This window comes from Saccopteryx leptura, chromosome 1 (assembly GCF_036850995.1).
Source record: "Saccopteryx leptura isolate mSacLep1 chromosome 1, mSacLep1_pri_phased_curated, whole genome shotgun sequence".
Taxonomy (NCBI): Eukaryota; Metazoa; Chordata; class Mammalia; order Chiroptera; family Emballonuridae; genus Saccopteryx; species Saccopteryx leptura.
In genome coordinates this window covers 375,322,750-375,343,361 of record NC_089503.1, presented here as the reverse complement: position 1 = coordinate 375,343,361, position 20,612 = coordinate 375,322,750, and the positions used below count along the sequence as shown (strand labels likewise).

Below are 20,612 nucleotides of genomic sequence, written 5' to 3'. Positions count from 1 at the left end.
ACAGGCAACATTCCATCTAACTAGTAAGCTGCAACAGCTCACAAACACTTGTTTAACATCTGTGGAATACTTCTGAAGTCAAAGTTAACAGGCAGCAATTTGGCAAGATCAATAAAATGTACCTCATTCATTTCTCCATTTGACAGATTGTTAGGAACACAGAAACAGATATTTTGTGACTATGCTCTAAACAATTTATTTTAAAAGTGAGAGAAAGGTTAGTTCTTAGTATTCCATCAGATTTCTTCACCTAAGCAACAGAAGTAGTAACTTTCTCGCTAGATTTTAAGTGCCGAGAATACACGGACAAGAACCATGTGTCTACCACTGTATCCCCAACACCCAGAACAGTGGCTGGCATTAGCAGCCTCACAATAAATATTTCTAGGAGAAGTGAATGGAAGAATGAACAAGCAAAGAAATGAAAGATATTTCTTTAATAGAAGGGCAGGGTCCAAACTTTTTTATACATCAAAAAGAGGCCCAGAGGTCTCATAAACCCACTGGGGTTACTGATATTCCAGCGACAGGTAAAGATTCCCTGAGCTAATTCTCTCCGTCACCTGGAGAGGGCTGCTTCAGAGATGGACCTTTTCAGGGTACTTTTTTGGTCCCAGAAAAGAGGCACAGACGCCCCTAGTCATGGTAGTTTGTTTTCATCAAGAAGCGATGGGGCATCAGAATGAACGTGTTCCTTCTTCTTCACCCCTCTTCTCTGTATATCAGGGGAGAAGGTGATCCCGGACACTGATCAACAATTTAAATAGTCCTGAACCAAAGTCAGAAGTTCTTAGGATTAATTATAGACCATGTGGAGACAGCAAGAGGAAAGGGGGTGAGGGGAGGTGGAGGAGGGCAGAGGGGGACAGATAGTGATGGAGGGGACTCGACTTGGGGTGGTGAACACATAATGCAATATTCAGATGATGTAATGTAGAATTGTGCACCTGAAACTCATATAATTTTATTAACCAATGCCATCCCAATAAATTGAATAAAAAACGTTCTTAGGATTATCAGCTTTCTCATACTACCTGGGTTTTTAGCTCATACTAGAATTAAAATAACTTTAAATAATAATTTCACCTAAAATTTAGGGTTAATTCTCATACATTTTAAAAAATCTTTCTCATCAATGATCACTGGCAAAATTCGAGTTTCTCCCAATTCTCCATCCTCTCCTCCCTGTATCTGGTTCTATTATTTCTAGCTCTTTCCTCCCACTAGTCTTTCCATACCTGAGACTTCCCTCAGAAGCTCTGTCACGCTTAGTCCCTTCTGAAGAAATTCTACAACTTCGATATCTTCAAAATCACTGTTCTTTGAGTTATTTGTGAATAGTCTCCCTAAGAGGGCATGATTTCCCCTTAGACCTTTCAGAGTAGAAGTTCTTTCTTTCTTTCGCCCTCCCTCCCTCCCTCCCTCCCTCCCTCCCTTCCTTCCTTCCTTTCTTTCTTTCTTTCTCTCTTTCTTTCCCTCTCTCTCTTTCTCTCTCTCTCTCTCTCTCTTTCTTCTCTTTCTCTCTCTTCTCTTTTCTTTCTCTCTCTCTCTTTCCTATCTATCCATCCATCCATCCTCCTTGGTCGGCTACGAGTGCCAGCCAGCTGTTCCTTCTCCCAGATACACCACAGGACCTGCATCCAGTATGTCTTCACTCTCTTTGTTCCTCTCACAGGAAACATATAGGACAAGAAGATAGCAGAATTCTTACCAACAACAGAGGCTAAAAGACAGTGGGAACATGTTTTTACAAATAACTACAAGTCTACAATTTTCTACCCAACTAAAAAAAAATGACTATAAAACCTTTTTAAGACAAAAATGAGTGTTTTAACTACTTACAAAACCTTGGGAAAAACAAATTCAGCAGAGAAGGCAAGTTCACATTCTTATCAATTTAAAAAAATTCAAGTCAGGGACATATGTTAACAAATTAAGGATAGCAACTAAAATAATAAAGATGGAATATGTAATATACAAACTGGTTGAAAAAAATGAAATGAAGATAACAATCAATTCAATAGAACAGAGAAAAGGAAGAGAAGCAAATAAAAAGGCACAGTAAATTTAAAACACAAAATAAGACAGCATATATAAAACCAGATGTATAATAAAATACTAAAAAGAAAACCTATATATTTGTTTTCAAAACCCACACATTAAACAAAGGTTGAAAGGGAAGAAGTGGAAAAAGATTTACTAAATTAAAGCTTTGTAATTAATAATAATTTAAAAGACTTTAAGGGTAATGATTGACTTTTATAAATATAAAACAAAAGACTGGTGAATGTGACTAGTGCCCCAATTCTACTGCTTACCCTTAGCCTATAGAGTTACAGATTTATTATTTTTAAATGCACCCGTAGTCCCGATTAGTGAATGCTATGATCAACTATTTAAGAAGACTTATTTATCACATATATGTCCTGGTAATTTATCAGACAGTGGGGAGTGAGAAGAACCCTCTGCCAGGGTGGGTACCAGTCCTGGATTTGCTGGCCCACCTGGATTACGCATTCCCAACCACAGCGTTTTGGGACATATTGTAAAACAGAATCTCCAACTAAGGTTTCATAATGAAGCATCCATGGGTGCCACATAAAAAAGTATCTTTAAATGTGCCGATCCCTCTTTTTAAAGATAAAAAAATTAAGCATAATACAGTATGCTGTTTATCCAATTATTTTATAAAGAAGGGAACACATTAATTTTTAATCTGCTACAGTTTGTTATTGCTATAAACAAAAAAGGGAGTTATTAAAAATCTGATTTTCAAACAAAAGGTATATTAGAACACCTCAATGACTATATGTTTTACTGTAAAATAGCACGTCTGTTCCTTTAAATGAATTAAATTTAAAATATGATTTTAAAAAATAGTTCAATAGCACTAAATGTTACTTTATAAACTGGAGATTTATACTTATAAAAGACTTGAATGCCATTTTTAAACCTAAAAATTACAATACAAAAACCTCTCATTTGCCGAAATTGCCATGATCTGAAGTGTCATTTACTTAATGCTTCACAGATGTATGATGCCAGATTGTTAGTCAGACTGCAAAGTATATTTAGTTAGGAAAAAAATCTTCCAAAACATGTTTTCCTATATTTTGCTGACATTTACATGTGGTGCTATTTGAAATGTGTCATTTATTTGCACTTTATGATCTATAAATGAGGCTCGCATTTTCTTGTTCCAAATCAAATACGTTGTTATTGTGACCGCCTAACAGCTTTTTGTTTAAAGACACCATTGTGCGTGTAATCCCTCAGGCCGGGGTCACGCGCTGCTTTGTCAGATTTGTAAGTGGACTCCTCTTCACACTTAGTCTCTGACCCTTACCCTGCGCGTCTCAGTCACCACTGAACCCTGGCTGGGACGATGTGTTGCTACACAATTGAGCCCACTGTTCATCATGAACCTTAGTGCTCTCTCAGTGAGCCCGTGAGTGGTGACGGGACAGCGCTCATTTTAGCACGAGGTCATTCGTGTCCCAAGAACACGGACTGAAGAATTTGGCTTCCAGTTACAGACCAGGATGGAAGAGAGTATCGATACTTTCCCCTGTGGTAGTAGGAATATGCGTAAACAAACAGAAAATTTGGTATTTATTAATATGTATTCGTGGCTTTTAAATGTCATGATTGTACCAAAAAAGTCCATTGTGGGTCAAGTAGTACAATCAGCAATACTAGTGTAAATATGACTAAGAAATGGAAAAAAAATTAAAATGGGAATATTAAGAAAAATAGAAATTTTCTGACTAAAAGTTATGTGAGTAATTAACATGGCTCTCTGTGTATTACTCACACCCTTTAAAACCTCTTACTGCTATTAATTGCAAAACAGTCAAGTGGGGTGAAATCTTTTACAGGCTCCCCAACAATGCAGAGGCTGTTTCTGGAGCAGTTATAACTATGCAGATATTAAATTCACCAATTTCTAAGGAACGGAGATTGTGTCATACTTTACTATATCTGTAACACATAATCTCTTAAACATATAATGAAGCAAAGTTAAATGCTTACTTACAGAAACTTAATTGTCGACTTTCAGAGAATTCTGAATATTGAGCTGAATCCATAATTCGAGTCTGTCTTTCTGCTCTCTAATAGATAAAAAAAAAGGTACAAAAATATTTTTAAAGCAAGTAGACTATTATATATGTTGTCACAGCTAAACTTAGAGTTGAAGTTCCATTTTCCTTTCTTTACTCTAGGTGAACTGATTGGTATTACCAAAAACACCATGATACATAAAATTGTAAGAACAGTAGTTTTGAAGCTTGTTTCTTTTGGAAATAAAGTTTAACATACCATTTTCCACCTTCTGTTATTGACATTACAGCTGAAGAAAATGCAAAAGGCTCTCAATTTTCAGACTGTACACTTCTAAACTTTAATTGTACCATCTTTTTTTTTTTTAAACAAAACTGGGAGGAGACAATAACAAATCAAATAGAAAAATTGCTATTAATGATTACTGTCCATTTGCCCTAAAGCTGGGATTTTTAAATATTAAATAGGAGTCAACAAATGGGATTCATATATTTCCCTTCAGTTAGAACACGGAGCCAGAACTAACAAACTCATATTTTTAATTGCAAAGAAAATAAAGAAAAAGGTAAACACAACACACATTCTTTCATCTGAGTCCAGGTATGATTCACAGTTTGGTATAGCTTCGTCCGTGGGTTTCTGATTCCGTATAGCAGATGTTTGCTTCTTCATTGTCCCACATGAGGTAGGATAATTATAATTCACCCACAGTTTGGTGGGAAAGAATACGACCGCTTCCGCTTCCTTGGCAAGGGAAGCATTTCGAAATGAGACAGGCTGGTACTTCTTGGAATGAATTTCTGGCCAGTAAAGGAAAAAAATTCCCTGAGATTTTAATTTTTTTCTGCTTTGGAAGGACTTTTAGCAAGTTTTCTTTATCACAGTTGTTGGAGTACATAAGTACCACTTATGACGTCTGTGAATATTATTACATTTTTTAAACTAAAGTTATTCTGTTTTTCATTTTGTTTGATTTGAGAGAGTGATCAACTTGATTTCCATGCTAAATCAGTTGATGGAATGAATAATGGTACACTAGTTTCAGCCCAACACAGAAAAAGATACAGATGGGCTGGTGGGAGGTACTATAGTCCCTTCTGAGACCAGAGGATTTTCCCCCTTCTTATCCTCCTTCTCCCTCTCCCTCTCTCCCTTCTTTCCCCTCTAATCTCCCTCAGACATACTTACAAACACAGATATGCACTGACACAAACCCAGACTTCTGTTTACTCAACAGTTCAAGTACCCTTTGAGCATGTGCAAGTTAATCTGACACACACACACACACATACATTATGTGTATCATATACATACAGACTTATTTATGTGCATATATATCCTCTTTTGTGTGAATACGAGACATCATGGTCCTTAAGGGTACATCACTGAGTGAAATTTTATGTACTTAGAGGTATTATTTTTATGTGTGAATACATGATTTATTTTTGTCCTTTAAAAATGTATTTAGCACAACTAGTTTTTGCTAATAGAAAACAGGAAAGATGGGAGAATTTGTGTTTTGAAAATAGCTAATCAGTTACTAATGTACTTAAGTAAAACTTCTAAGACTGGTAACACTGTATCATGTATATGTGTCTATCTGTCTGGGTTTGAGGACAGCAGAAAACTCAGGTTTGAATTTCTAGCTCCTAGAAGCTCTCGGACACAGGTAAATAAACAATAAAACAGTCATGGACTGAACCAATGCTGCCATTTCAGTCCACATGAAGGGCAGGTGGCCATCAGCACGCGGCAGCCAGTCCTGGGGCAGCTAGCACCCCTACAGGTCCTCGTGGCCGCTCCCCGGCCAGCCAGCCTCCTCCCAGCACGCCTGAGACAGCAAGGGCGTCCATAACTACGATACCGGTCCTCGTCGCCGCTCCCCGGCCAGCCAGCCTCCTCCCAGCACGCCTGAGACAGCAAGGGCGTCCATAACTACGATACCGGTCCTCGTCGCCGCTCCCCGGCCAGCCAGCCTCCTCCCAGCACGCCTGAGACAGCAAGGGCGTCCATAACTACGATGCCGGTCCTCCTCGCCGCTCCCCGGCCAGCCAGCCTCCTCCCAGCACGCCTGAGACAGCAAGGGCGTCCATAACTACGATACCGGTCCTGGTCGCCGCTCCCCGGCCAGCCAGCCTCCTCCCAGCACGCCTGAGACAGCAAGGGCGTCCATAACTACGATGCCGGTCCTCGTCGCCGCTCCCCGGCCAGCCAGCCTCCTCCCAGCACGCCTGAGACAGCAAGGGCGTCGATAACTACGAAAACACAGCGTTCCTAACGGGATTCTGAAGACTGACCTTTCTTTCTACCAAGATTTGACTTTTTATATATGCTTAGATAGTGGATGTTCCTGCAATAAGGAGTTCCTGAAATGATAGTTAGAAACACTTAACCTAAGAGGTGAAGTTTGTCAGGCTGCAGCTTTAATTGTGGCGTGTGGCCAGTTGGAAGAGTCTGCACTGCAAAGCTTATCATTTGACTCCATTTAAAAGACACTACAGGCCTCTAAATTACTACAGCTAGCTTCAATCCTTTTAGACACTGTCTTCAGGGTCTATTCTCTTTTCTTCATTAAGTATCTTAGTTTTCTTTCTTTTTTTAATTTTTACTTATTGATTTTAGTGAGGGAGGAAGGGGAAGAGAGAGAGGGAGCGACAGGAACATTGATCTGTTCCTGTATGTGCCCTGACTAGGGATCGAACTAGCAACCTCTGCGCTTCAGGACAATGCTCTAACCAGCTGAGCTATGAGCTAGGGCTTAGTTTGATTTCAGTTCCTCTATCACCTGAGCAGTTACCTTCCATCTCAGGAGCCCCAGGAAGCTGGCTGAAGGGTACGCACAAAACCACTTACCAAGTGCCCAGGACACAGCAAACAGTGCAGAGCCGTTGACTCGGCAGCAGAGGTTTACAGGCAGTACAAAACGACGGCACACGACAGCCAGACGGCGGCTCAGAGCTCGTCTGCTTCAACCCCTCTTATTTTAAAGATAAGGAAGTTGAGGTTCAGAAAAAGGAAATTTGCCAAAAATGACCAAGTCAGAAGTTTAGGTCAACTAATTCTGGAGCCTGCCTGTTTCATTATAAAAAGATGTCTCCAACCTGTAGTACTTTTTACCTCCAAGAATTTTCTTTGGAATTCTGTAAACTCTATACATTGTCTTACTACAACATAGCATGTAGCCCCCATAATTAATATGCCCGAACTGCTCGTAAGAATATAAAATTAGTAGGACCAATTCAGCGAAGGCAGCACAGCCTGGGGACAGCGTAGCGCAGAGTTCCAGGTGTTATGTACAGGACAGTGCCCAGGTGTGTCGCAAACGTATCACAGGTGGGTAGAGATACTGCTTCTCCTCCCCTTCCGGAAGCCACACGAGGAGGGGCGCAGGACCCCAGAGGTGGTCACTGGCTACAGGTTGCCTTGTCCATCGACCTTGGTGTGGCATAAAAATGTTTCCATTTTCTATGTGAGCCACGACCTCAGGAAGCACGTGGTCCCCAGAGAGCAATCAAGGACGCCCCTCCCGTCATGAAATCAGAGACAGAGCTGGGATGCAGGACGGTGAGGATGACGTCTCTTTCTTCCCTGTGGATTATTTCAAATAACCAAAAGAAAGAGACAAATGTGGCCTTGTAGAAGGATCAAAACCATTCAGCATCAGATTATATTATCTCCTGTCCTTACACAATCGCCTTAAATCCTGGGGAAGGGAGTAAATACCCAATCTTCATGGACTATGTGTTCTTTAAAAACAGCAACTACGGTTTGCTTCTATAATCTCAGTATCGGCCAATGTTTAGCTTGGGTTTACCTGGACCTCAGCACGTGTTTGCTGGCCAGCTGGATGACAGACTGGGCAGATGGATGGACAAACTGAGGCAAAGAAATGCATATAAATTCTTGTTGGCTAAACTAAAATCAGAAACTGTAGTATCAGCAATCAAAGTATAAATGAATTCCAGGGAGGGTAGGCAGTGTTTTCAAGCCGAAGACCCATACAAAGTCAAGACACTGGCCAACTGTTAAAAACGTTTGGCTTTTATTTTCTGTGTTGTCCTGACTCCACTGTCCCTTCTGCCCTGTTCAGATGACCTATCCCAACCACAGAGACGTGCTGTCCTTCTCTATTCCTGCCACAGTCCGAGCTCTCCGGGAAAGGAACAGGGGGTGGAACTCATAAACCTAGTAAAACAGCATGGTCAGAACAACAATGCCTACTCCTGACATAGAGCAACATTATAACTTTTAAGATAAAGAGTTTTTAAAAATTTAAAGCATATGGTTCATAAAATAAAATTTGGCCCTGAATGACCTAGTCTGAGGTATATCACTGAATAATCATAGGTTTATCACAGCTTACATAATGAGCATTCTCAAATTACACGATGTTCTGATCTCAGACTGGCACATGAATGCAACGTCATCCCTGGATTAGTCACGCTCTTGTATCTGCAAGTCCAGCTCGTCTTCTGCTTAATCCGCCAGCTCTACCCACTCCTTGGCTTCTTTAGGTATCATCAGTGCTCCTGAACACTCACAAAACACCATGCTACGTATGCAGAGGCTGTTCTGAAGTTGAACCTCGCCAGTACTGCCTTACAGTGAAGTATGACCATATAGGGGCATACAGAGAAAAATTACTTTTGAAAGAATTACTCCTCAAATTTTCCAAACACTCAACAATATTTTTAAAATTAATTGGAATAGCTCTTAAAAATGTAAGCGAGAACAGTTATGTTCACTGTCATTCATCTCACTCCCAAGAAGTTACAGCCTTTTCTGGTTACTGTACTACAAACTTCGAAGGCAGCAGTCCATGCCAAATGAACTCATTTTCGGGGCCCACCTAAATGAAAACAGGGAAGCAGATCTCCCTAGAGATGTAGTACCCAGTATAATTTCTGTGTCTGTTTCATCTTGAATACAGCATACTCTCAGCATATATTTGTTAATTTAAATTTCCAGTGACAGGTTTTGATTTCCATTAGTGTGAAATGGTTGTGCCTTTTAAAATGCTCTCAGCGGTGACAATCACCATCGGCCCGCCTGGACCGGGCCAAGGCCCGCGGCTGGACCGTGAACGCAGCATGCACTTTCATTTGAACTCTCCGCCTGCTCCCACTAAGCGCCCGCAAAGGTTATGAAGCTATGTGTGGGTGTACCTCCTGGCGGCTTCTCAAGACAGTCATTCATCTTTCTTCAGCAGCACAGAGTCGCAGAACATCACTTTTCAACCAAGATGAAGGTTTATCGGCTCTCACTTCCCCCTCAGATTTTTAAAAATCTTATTTCGATGACTCTTAGAAGTCTTACGTTTGAAACACAAAGCTCTTTCTGCATGAAAAAGGCAAAATGCCAACCGTAACCTACCAACTACTTCATGTTAGACAGAGATTGGCTGCTGAACTTGAAAACTTCAAACGAGTGGAAACCGCAGCATGTAGCACATGACAACATGGGAATCATGGAATGTCACGCACGCTCACGTATGCTGTGGGCTGTTTGCAGCAGGATACTGCCAGATCAGTGAACAAGCAAACACATTGATGCTGAGCAAACTTAGAGACCATACCCCCAGCTCACTGTCCATAAGGGAACTGAGGTCCAGAACGGTTCAGGCTTTGCCTAGACTGTTGCAGAGGTAACCTGGTACTCAGGGAGGTACATGTTCTGCTTGCTGGGACACTTGGTAAATTAGAGATTCCCCTACTCAAAAGTCAAGTGTCTCTCAAAACACTCCGTAGACTTTTCCCGCCTTGACTCGCACTGCAAAGCTCATCATTTTGGGCCAGAAGTGCTTCAACAGGTTCCTAGCTGGCTCCTTCCAGCTTTTTAACTCTCCCAAGTCATCTGGGCACCACAACTTTAATAAAAACAGAGGAAAGGCCTTCACACAAAGCAAGACCTTTCCACAGTAGGGCCTCGTCCACTCCTCTGCATCATGAACTGAAAAAACATGGCTGTCGGCTAACCATGGTGTTGGATTCAAGCTCAGGTGCCCGCTTTCCAAACGCAGACCTAACCTAGCCCATGCCATGGAGGCAGGCGTTATTCTCACTAAAATGGAACACACTCTTCGCTTTCTTCATGTCATCCTTTGTCACATCCCTCATTACTTCCCTCTTGAGTTCAAGTTGCTTGACTTACAGGAGGTCCTCATAAATAAATGTCCACACACAAAAATAATCAAGAGGCATAAAGTCAGAGAAAAGCACAGGTTTGAAAAGATGTCCGGAGAAAGAGAGGAAAAAAGAATATAAATAGTAATATGTTCCTGCAATATGCAGGGAGTCAGCTCCGAATCCTGACTGATATCGGCTTCAAATCAAAAGTCTGATCCAGAATTTTCACTGAATAAAAAAACACAGTATTTTTTCTATTTTGTAGCCTAAACCATAAAGGTTTCCATTGGTGCTAATTTGTTCTCCCAGAGTGATGTTTATAGTACACTAATTTTATGTGTCCAAGGTATTAAGTATTGAGTAATTATATGAAGTTTACTAAAGAAATAGCTGCAGAGTATAGGAAAACGTTCAAGGGGTTTAAAAGAAATTTTGTACTAAAAATAAGTGAGTGATTCTTAGCAAGAATAAAGCATCAGTGATTAAGAAATACACAAAAGGATATTTGTGAAATTAGTTAATAATACAATTGTTTCAAAATACTGGGTGTTTTTTTTGTCTATACTAATCAATGTGACTAGGAGTTTTTTTCTTTTCTCTGTATTTTAAATTATCAACAATGAACATAAATTGATTGTATAAGGAAAATATTAAAATCAAAACAGTACATTTAAAATTGGTTTAATGTCTGTTTAAAATTTTTAAATATAAATTTATTGAGCTAGTAGTAAAGAAAATTATATGGAATAAAATATTTCTTGTTCTGGAATAAAATGTGTGCTAAGAAAAGCATCATTTTTTCTTCAATAACCTAGTACCGTAGAACCTGATGCCATGTTTAGTTGTAAAGCCTCATGTAATATTAGTACTAATGTTTACTAATGGTTTTCTGAAACTGTAAACATACTCTGTAATAACTAAGCTGGCAAGTAATATAAAAAGCTAGGTGATTTTCTGCCCATACTAGTTCTTTAATGTAATAGAACATGGACGTTGCTTTTTTTCTTATTTTTATTTGGCCATATGTCTAAAAGTGAACATACTAGGTTAATATGTATAAGCTTTTAGATATTCCGAATGACATTTCTAAAAATTCTCATAGGTTTATGTGATACTCAGATGAACTGTGATGACTTCAGAAACTAGCAAATATATAAGGATACAATTAAATATTTAGGTTCTTTAGGGTAAAACTTGATGACATTGCCTGAAAAATATGTATATAAAGCCACTATTACACAAAATTCAGTTCATACTTTTTCTTTATTCTTGAGTTAGACCTGTATTCCTTTCCATTTTGATTTGGCAAGATCAGATTCTCAAGCAGTTTAACAGGCATACCTAACGGAGGCTGGCTTCACTCATGCAGGGGGAGGTCGGGCGCCTTTAAGATAAAACTCTGTAAAGGGGGCAGCTGGTCAGTGCAGCAAGGCGGGCTCTCACCACCCTCTTCCAGGGTGTATGGAACTCTGCACAGAACAAGGGAGGCCCCACCTGGAGTCTCCCTCTACTGCTGCTATGTGCTCCGAATTTTTTCAGTAAGAATTTCTTTTCTTAGAAAATAAATTTTTTATCTTAGATTATTTCACCAATTCTTTCCCTCTAAGCAAGCTTCATCAGCTGTGCCTCTAAACTATACCTGGGATAGACCACTTTCTTTCACTTTCCACCTTCAGTGCTTCTGCTCTGGTCCAAGCCGCCATCATCATCGTCTCTCCCTGGATTACGAAAATCATCTCCAAACGGTACTTCCAGCTTCCGCTCTCCCTCTTGTGCTGCCCCAACCCCTGCCAGTCCTTTCAGTGCACAACAGCCAGAGTCATCTTTTAAAAGATAAAATTTAGATCATACCATTTATGATCAAAACTTCCAATAGTTTCTTCTCATACACAGAGTAAAACCCAAAATTCTCAAAATGGTCTATGAAGCCCTACATAATCTGGTGCTCAATTTTCAATCTGATTTCATCTCCTTTCGCTCCTCTCACTTACTCCACTCCAGCCACACTGTTCTATCCTGATGTTTCATGAGAATACCAAACACTTTCCTACCCCAGGGCCTTTGCATATGCCATACCTCTGTCCAGAATATCTTAGTCTGACATCACTGTCTGGGCTTGCTCCCTCACTTCCTTCAGGGCTGTGTTCAAAACTCACGTTTTCAGAGAAGCTGTTTATGATCGCTTTATATCCAACAGCGGCTCCCCCCAAGTCACTCTCCGTACCCCACTTCACTTTTCTTCATCGCTCTATCACCTGCCACAACAACATTATATGTTTGTTTAGTATCTATTTCTCCCCAAGTAGGCTGTAAGCTCCTTGACAGCAGAGACGATGTCTATTTTATTCACTGCTAAATCCCAAAGCCTCTACAGAGCTTGACAAACAGTATGCATTTCATAAGCATTGGTGGGATGAATCTATTTTTCCCTGTTCTATAGATATATAAGTGAATACCTCTAAGGCAGGGTTTCTGAATCTCAACATTACTGACATTTTGGGCTGAATTCTTTGTTGTGGGGACTGTTCTCTGCACTATAGTAGGGTGTTTACTTAACAGCACAGAATCTGACTTCTACCCACTAGATGCCAATTGCATCTGCCCACTACTCCCTGGCTTGAGAAGATAAAACATGTCTCCAAACATTGCCAAATGTCCCCTGGGGGCAAAGTCACGCCCCAATGAGAACCAGGAGTCTAAGGATAAAGGGCCTAACATGGGGAGGCTAACTTTACACGATATGCCAGGGGCCATGCTTGGCCCTCTACAGTATTTCTTGTAATTCTTCCCGATATAATTCAACTGAAGGAAAGTACTGCCGGTATGATTTCTATTTTTAGAATGGAGAAGCTGTGGCTCAGGTATTTTAGGCAACTTGTCTGAGGTTGCTAAGTGGGCAAAGTATGCTGCACCCCAAAACCAGGCCTGCCTTATTCCAAAGCTGTGCTCTTTCAGAAGCAGAGAGTTTGCCAGTGGTGAGGGAAGGGTACTCAGAGCCCTCCCAGTTCCCTTCTCCTCGGAAAGGTGTTTCTCAATGGAACACCCAGCACTGCAGGAAGAATCCGAAAACCACAAGGCTATGCTCTGCTTGCTGCCCTTCAAGGAATAATCACTGTTACTTCTCCTTTTATCTGGTTTCAAAACAGAGGCCACTTCACATGTGAGACTCCCAGCACGACCATGATCCAAGGAACAACTAATCCCCACACATTAGTCAGAGTGATCTTTATACAAGGTAATCACGCCGTGTCATTTCTATCAAATCCGTCCTTGGTTCCGACATCATGGTTTATTGCAAAACTGACAGTTTATCTGTGCAGCACAGATGAGAGAGGGCTCCTAACACGTGAACCAGAGAAAATGCTGCTGCTTTTAGCGCCGCGGGCCAGTGTGATACTGTAGGGCCGGCCCTCACCTCTCCCCAGAGCCCGACCCGTCGGAGAGCTGCACTGGGGCAGGAGGGTGAGCAGTTGTAGAGCGGGCCCTCACCTCTCCTCAGAGCCCGACCCGTCGGAGAGCTGCACTGGGGCAGGGGGGTGAGCAGTTGTAGAGCCGGCCCTCACCTCTCCTCAGAGCCCGACCCGTCGGAGAGCTGCACTGGGGCAGGAGGGTGAGCAGTTGTAGAGCCGGCCCTCACCTTTCCCCAGAGCCCGACCCCTCGGAGAGCTGCACTGGGGCAGGGGGTGAGCAGTTGTAGAGCCGGCCCTCACCTCTCCTCAGAGCCCGACCCGTCGGAGAGCTGCACTGGGGCAGGAGGGCTAGCAGTTGTAGAGCGGGCCAGTGTGATACTGTAGGGCCGGCCCTCACCTCTCCCCAGAGCCCGACCCGTCGGAGAGCTGCACTGGGGCAGGAGGGCTAGCAGTTGTAGAGCCGGCCCTCACCTCTCCTCAGAGCCCGACACGTCGGAGAGCTGCACTGGGGCAGGAGGGTGAGCAGTTGTAGAGAAAACCGGCCAGGACGGGTTGGAATGGCCAGTGTACAGTCTTTATTAAGACTGAAACTATCAACGTAAATTATAGGTAATGTTGATCGTTTCTACCTGTCAGTTCACAAAATATTTTAGAAATTGGCTCTTCATATATTGAACCTTAAGTATCCTAACTAATAAGGTATCTTAGTAAGATGATTGAATTATTTATTTAGAAATATGCAAATGAAGAAAAATACAGCTGTAAACAAACTCTGAAAAAAAGATGGAGACGTCAAAAAACAATTTTAACAGTAAATCTGAATCACACATGCTTTCAAAATTCCAAAAGAAGAAAGATGAAAACAATGAAAAGATGAACAGTGAAGTCCATTACATTACACACCGGTGAAGAAATGAAGTCACCAGTCTAAGAAAAATTCTCCAGGGAAGATTATGAAGGAAAAACAGGCTTGTACAACTGGACAACATCTGAGTTAAGATTAGAAATAAAACAAACCAAATTAAATTGTTTATTCCCCTAAAGAGAATGTCCTTCATCATTGTGAAGCTGAAGTTTCTTTTCTCATAATTAGCTGAGTTGTTTTCATGAGTCAGAAATGAGCAAGTTCATCAATAGAAGCTGCCAGAGCCTGCTCTCGCTGGGAGTGTGGGCCAACATAAGACAAAGAGAAGGCCATGATTTCCTGAGTGTGCCAAATGTAATCACTGAAGAAAGGAAAGGAAAACCAGAAACAGACTTCACCGAATTTGACCAAAGTAAGAATACAATAGAGACTAATGAGATACAATTGTTATCCTAATTGCTTTGTTTCAAATGTAATAAATGCAAATTCCTAAATACTTAACAGGGAAAAGCAGAAATGAGAAATGTCTACACATTCAGAAAACTAATGTCTATTTTCAATTCTTATCTATGAAAGGCTACCTAATTAAAAAACAAACAAAACCAGAAATCATCTTTAAAGTAATTGTGGGTTCAAATTCTTTGAAAGATAAAGACCTACAGAAAATTATCTCCTGCAGAAGCCCTGGCTGTACTTGGATTCAGTATTTCAAAGTAGCCTGAATACTATGACAGCCTCTTCGGCTTCAAAGAATGCAAAATAGCCAAATCCCCTGGAATCATAAATGCAAAACCTATAATTATGGTTATTTAACAAAATGGTTTCTGTTAAGATATTTGATGATGAAATCTCCATCCTCAGATGTCAGTGCCCAAATTTTAATCAGCCTTTACTCATGAGTAAATGTCTTATAACTGTTATTTGATTAAACGTCAGTGGCCATCAGGCAGGTTCTTAAGTCGGAAGGCTTACTAAGGCGTGCCACAGAGGCTGTGGAATGGATTACAAAGATGAAGGAAGGGGAATTGTTCTAGTAACTTGATGTGAGGCTGTGTTTCACCTTAAATAAAGTAACCACAAAGGCTTTCAAGGAGCAAAGGACAACTTTGGCAGTGGGACGAAGGGAAGATCAGAGGTGGGAAACGGGTGAAGTCAAGTGAGGGCGAATCAGTGCTGAACAGCAGCGCTGTCGAGTTTTATGCGTATGGCCTTGTTGATCTTCTGGGCAACTGTGTGTGCTAGGAAGACCAGCCATTATTGTCATCTCCATTCAGTAGATGAAGAAACTGAAGCTCATTGGCTCTCTGGGTTTTGTTGGTTTTTTTTTTAACTTACTTTGCAACAATTTTAATTTATAGAAAATTTATAAAAATAGTACAGAGAGATCCTATGTACACTTCACCAGGCCTCCCCACCCCAAATACTCCTCATCGTTTCTGACCAGGCATGTTTAGCACTTGGGTGAGGGTTTCTAAGGCTTCTCATCAAGGGGAGACACCCTGCTAGACAAGCTTTAGGATTACTACTCCAACACCAGTGCCGCTTCCACCGTATCACAAACCCCTCGCTCAGGAGGACATTTCTCTGTGGGCACAGAGTACCCAAGGAAGTTTTCCCCAAGTAGAATGACTCCAAGAGTTCATTTTAACCAGACATTAATATTTCATGCTACAACTCTAGAGATCTGTAAGACTTACAGTAATCTAAAAAATTCTACCTGAAAGGCTCCTTAATGGCTCTGATAAGAAACAGGCTTAGTTTTTACAGAACTCAAAACCCTAAAACTTGAGCTCTGTGTAGTTATAACAAGACCTAGAAATGCATTCTAACGTGATTAAGTTATTTAATAATGTATAAGTGGGAAAATGCTACAGAATAATCTTACATAGTGCCTTCTGAAGATACACACTACATTTTCTGAGTTGTTTTTCTTTTTTTTTTTTTTAACAGGGGATAGCAGTCAATGTTAGGTAGACAGCTTGATCTCTCATATAGGTTATAAGTTCTTTGACTAGTTCTGACTGTACATTATGATATGATTCTACTTAAACTAAATTCCATTTGTATATGTATCTATAGGAATTTAGCCATACTGTAAATTTATAAAGATGTTTTTTCAGAGATAACTGCTATTTCTTAAAGATACACATGCTGGCCACTGAGCTAGGTACTTTACATATGTCATCACAAATCATTCCCAACAGTTCTAATTTCTAATATACTGGTCTAATGAAGGAATCTGAGATTCAAAAACATTAAGTAAACTGTCTAAGGTGACAGTGGATGAGATAAGGGATGGAACTGTCATATAAGGTCTGTCCATCTGCTCTCAAAGCTGATACTCTCATCATAATATCATGCAGTCTAAAGAGAGTATCAGTCATTCTACAATGAAGACTTTCTAATCTTTTATGATGACTGACATCCATGATTAGGAAAATGATGCCACAGGAACATATACATTGGCTGGACACTTTGAGAATATGTATAGAATGTGTGTGTGTGTGTGTGTGTGTGTGTGTGTGTGTGTTGTCAGATTGTAGCTTTTAAATGAGAGCACATTATTGTGACTTAAGCAAGGTCTCATATATCTGTGAAGGATACCCTGTTCCAAAAGCAGGCTCCACTTGGGAGGAGCAAGGTGAGGGTGACAGTGGGGACAGGAGAGTTTAGTTAGCCAATCAGACCAGTCCAATACCCCTTATGATCACTGAGGTAACAGGTTTCAGAACCAGATTATCAAATGTTGCTGGTGAATTTAAAAAGAATACCTCAACAACACTGAAATGAATGATGAAAATTCACATAATGAAAATATGATGTTACCAAAATATATAATTAAGATTTTCCATATCACAAAAGCAATCCTCTTAGAATTCTTTTATATTGATGCTTCCCTGATACATTCACAATATAACGAAATAAACTAGAATTGGATCATACAACTTTTAAGAATGTCCCTACTGTGCCACGTCCCAAACCCGGTAAGTATAGTTAAATGAAGCATGCCCTGCGCCTTTGCATACCCTCCTTTGCATAGTGTCCTTTAGAGGAGGTAGAAAAACACACAGCCCAGATGGTACTTATTTTCTGTAGCACAGTATTTTAATTTCTTAAGTAGCAGGATGAATATTTTGATTAACAAAAAAAAAATCTAAAATCAAATCCTTTCTCCTATTTTCCTCTGGAATTCAAGAGACAGGAAACACACTAATAAATGCTGAATGATCTCTTCAACCGTTTGATGTTTCTAAATTTTGATAAACAAAACTCTTTAAATCAACATGAGACTTAGGCTGAAACACATTAAGACATTAACACTTGTCCTCTGGCTATGATAGTTCTTTCAAAATCGTGGGCCACATGACTAAATACTCCTTCAATATGAAAAGATAATAAGGCCTAATTTATCAATTATCTGGGAAAGAATGAACAAAGGGGAAAAATCACTGTCCTATATTAAAGGGCTCAGCCTTGTAAAAGTGGAGCTTTGGAACGGACAGTGAGAGTCCAACAGAGCCTGTGAGAGGCGAGGACACATTAGACACAATGAGTTCACATGACAGCTAAGAAAGAGCTACTCTGTGACGTGGCACAGAGAAATCTGTTTCACAACTTATGAGCTCAGTTTTCTGGCACACACTAAAAGCCCTGTAGAAAGAGCGTAGATTTCTACGAGCATCAGGCAGAATAGAACCCAATCACCGCCAAATAGATGAGAACTAGCAGAAGCCTTTCTTCCACTTCTGTGACTGAAAACAATTTTTGTATCAGACCAGGTCTACTCTAAGACACTAATTACTTCTAGAAGTATATTATTCTCAATTTTATCAAACTAGAGGGCTCAAACACAGGTTTTGCTACCTAAAATATTTTTGGCTACATACAATATGACCCAAAATTGTAGCTGCTTAAGCAAGTTGTAAGTTATTTTTCTCCTAAGTGAATTCTGGACACAAGTAATTCAGGTTTGGCATAACCACCTGCCGAAGTCACGAAGGCCTCGGTCTCCTCCGGCCTCTGCTCTGACGCTGCTCAGCTGTAGCTTCCCCCACTAACTTGTAGAAGTTATTTCCTGTCACACCTCCCACTCCACTGAAATAAAACTGACATAACATTGTGTAGGCTTTGTCTCCGTCGTCATGATTCAGAATGGGTTCTAAACCTGCAGACACCACATCTGCATAAAGAAATCACGTCAGAAAACAGATGCACCTTCAAGTTTGAGGAAAGTAACAAGTCCAACTGAATATTTATCTTTACATGTCATTGGCCACAACTCAGTCATAGCTGCAACGTAAGAAAAGGAATGTGGTATCTTGTCTGGATGGCAACATTTCTAGCTAAGTACCAGAGTTTGACAACAAAGGAGAGAATGAATGTTGGGTGGTAAGTAGCTGTTTCTATCATATGTATATAGTTGAAATGGAAAGTCATTACATTTATGTGATTTATATGATCTATCACATTGACTCCCAGACCTGAATTTTACCTGTCATAGGAGCCTTGGATGAGCTTATGAGTGAGAATTCTCTGCCATCACACTCGCCAGCATTTTAAAAAATGCAATTTGTTTTATATATCTTTTAACTTCATGGTGCCTTTCCAGGGGCTAAGGAGATGGCAACATGAAATCAAACAAATAACCAATAATATTATCTTAACTCCAAACAGACTGAGACACTCTAGAAAAATACAGGCTTACTTGCATTGGATTCACTGGTACAGTAGGTTAGCATAACTACATACAGCTCAGCCAAGGTGAGTGGTATGAAAAGGCTTGACAAAGGCTTCGCTCCAACGTGTGCTTAATGCTTTACCCGTTTAAATCTGCTCGTTTTGCATAAATGCTGGCAGCCAGGATGTGGACACTGCTTTTGATCTGTTTTAACCCTTTACTGGAATCCTAGTTAGAGCTAATGAAAAGCCATCAAACCCAAACTTCACCCAAGACAGAAGATGACTGAAACAGACTGGGGTGGTGAGGGCTCAGTGACCCCGAGGACAGCGAACTTGAAAGTAACAGACAATAACTTCAGGGTTGGATAGAAATACATGCAGTGTGAACTTTAATAAAGAGGCAGGCCATAATATCTAAAAAATACAGCTTCAGTTTTTAATGAAAATCTTAAAATTGCAAACTATGTCAACATTTCCTATCTCTCGAGGTTCTACATTTTTGCACCGTTTTATCTTGATGAGAAAGATACAAACAAAAAGAAAATATGATATTCAAGACACACTGGAAAAGGAATGGGTAGGGCACATTATAGGGTCAATACAATTCCAACCAATCTCTATATATTCTAAATCAACAGTGCTGAACAGTAATGGCTGAGTTTTAACCATAATCTAAAGCTCTGAAATATATTTTTTTAAATGATTTTATTTTTATTGATTATAAAGAGAGAAAAAGGGGCACAGAGGATGGAAGGAAAGATGATGAGAAGGAGAACGAGAAAAATATGAATTTGTTGTTCACTTAGTTATGCGTTCACTGACTGATTCTCATATGTGCCCTGACTGGGGATTGAACCTGGAACCTTGACGTTTCCGGATGATGCTGACTGACTGAGCTAACCAGTCAGGGCGGATGCAATATTCTTATATCATACTGAGAGACATCCTATATCGTCAGTGAAAGACTGGAGTGACTAGTGAAGAGAATGCTGACCTGGACTTGCACTTTGGGTCTCGTTTAGCCTCTAACACAAGATGGTAACATCTAGGTTAAGTTGCTTCACCTCGCTGTGACTGAGCTCTCTCTTCTTTAATTCAGCTCTTGGTTCTGTGTTTCTCTGTGCATCCTGTATGTATCTTGTTTTTTGTGGGTTTTTTTTTTGTATTTTTCTGAAGTTGGAAACAGGGAGGCAGTCAGACAGACTCCCACATGCGCCCGACCGGGATCCACCCGGCACGCCCACCAGGGGGCGATGCTCTGCCCATCTGGGGCGTCGCTCTGTTGCGACCAGAGTCACTCTAGCGCCTGGGGCAGAGGCCAAGGAGCCATCCCCAGCGCCCGGGCCAATTTTGCTCCAATGGAGCCTCTGCTGCGGGAGGGGAAGAGAGAGACAGAGAGGAAGGAGAGGGGGAGGGGTGGAGAAGCAAATGGGCACTTCTCCTGTGTGCCCTGGCCGGGAATCGAACCCG

At 40.8% G+C, this 20,612-nt stretch overlaps 1 protein-coding gene across 8 annotated transcripts in view; it reads right to left on the bottom strand.

Moving 5' to 3' along the window:
* Window positions 1–20,612, bottom strand: part of SUPT3H (SPT3 homolog, SAGA and STAGA complex component) — a 437,116-nt gene that overhangs the window by 96,798 nt on the left and 319,706 nt on the right. For all 8 annotated transcript variants that reach the window (XM_066359299.1, XM_066359295.1, XM_066359293.1 and 5 more), the window contains one exon: window positions 4,037–4,112. In XM_066359299.1, the coding sequence (XP_066215396.1) occupies window positions 4,037–4,112 (76 nt within the window). The remainder of the gene's footprint in view (window positions 1–4,036; window positions 4,113–20,612) is intronic.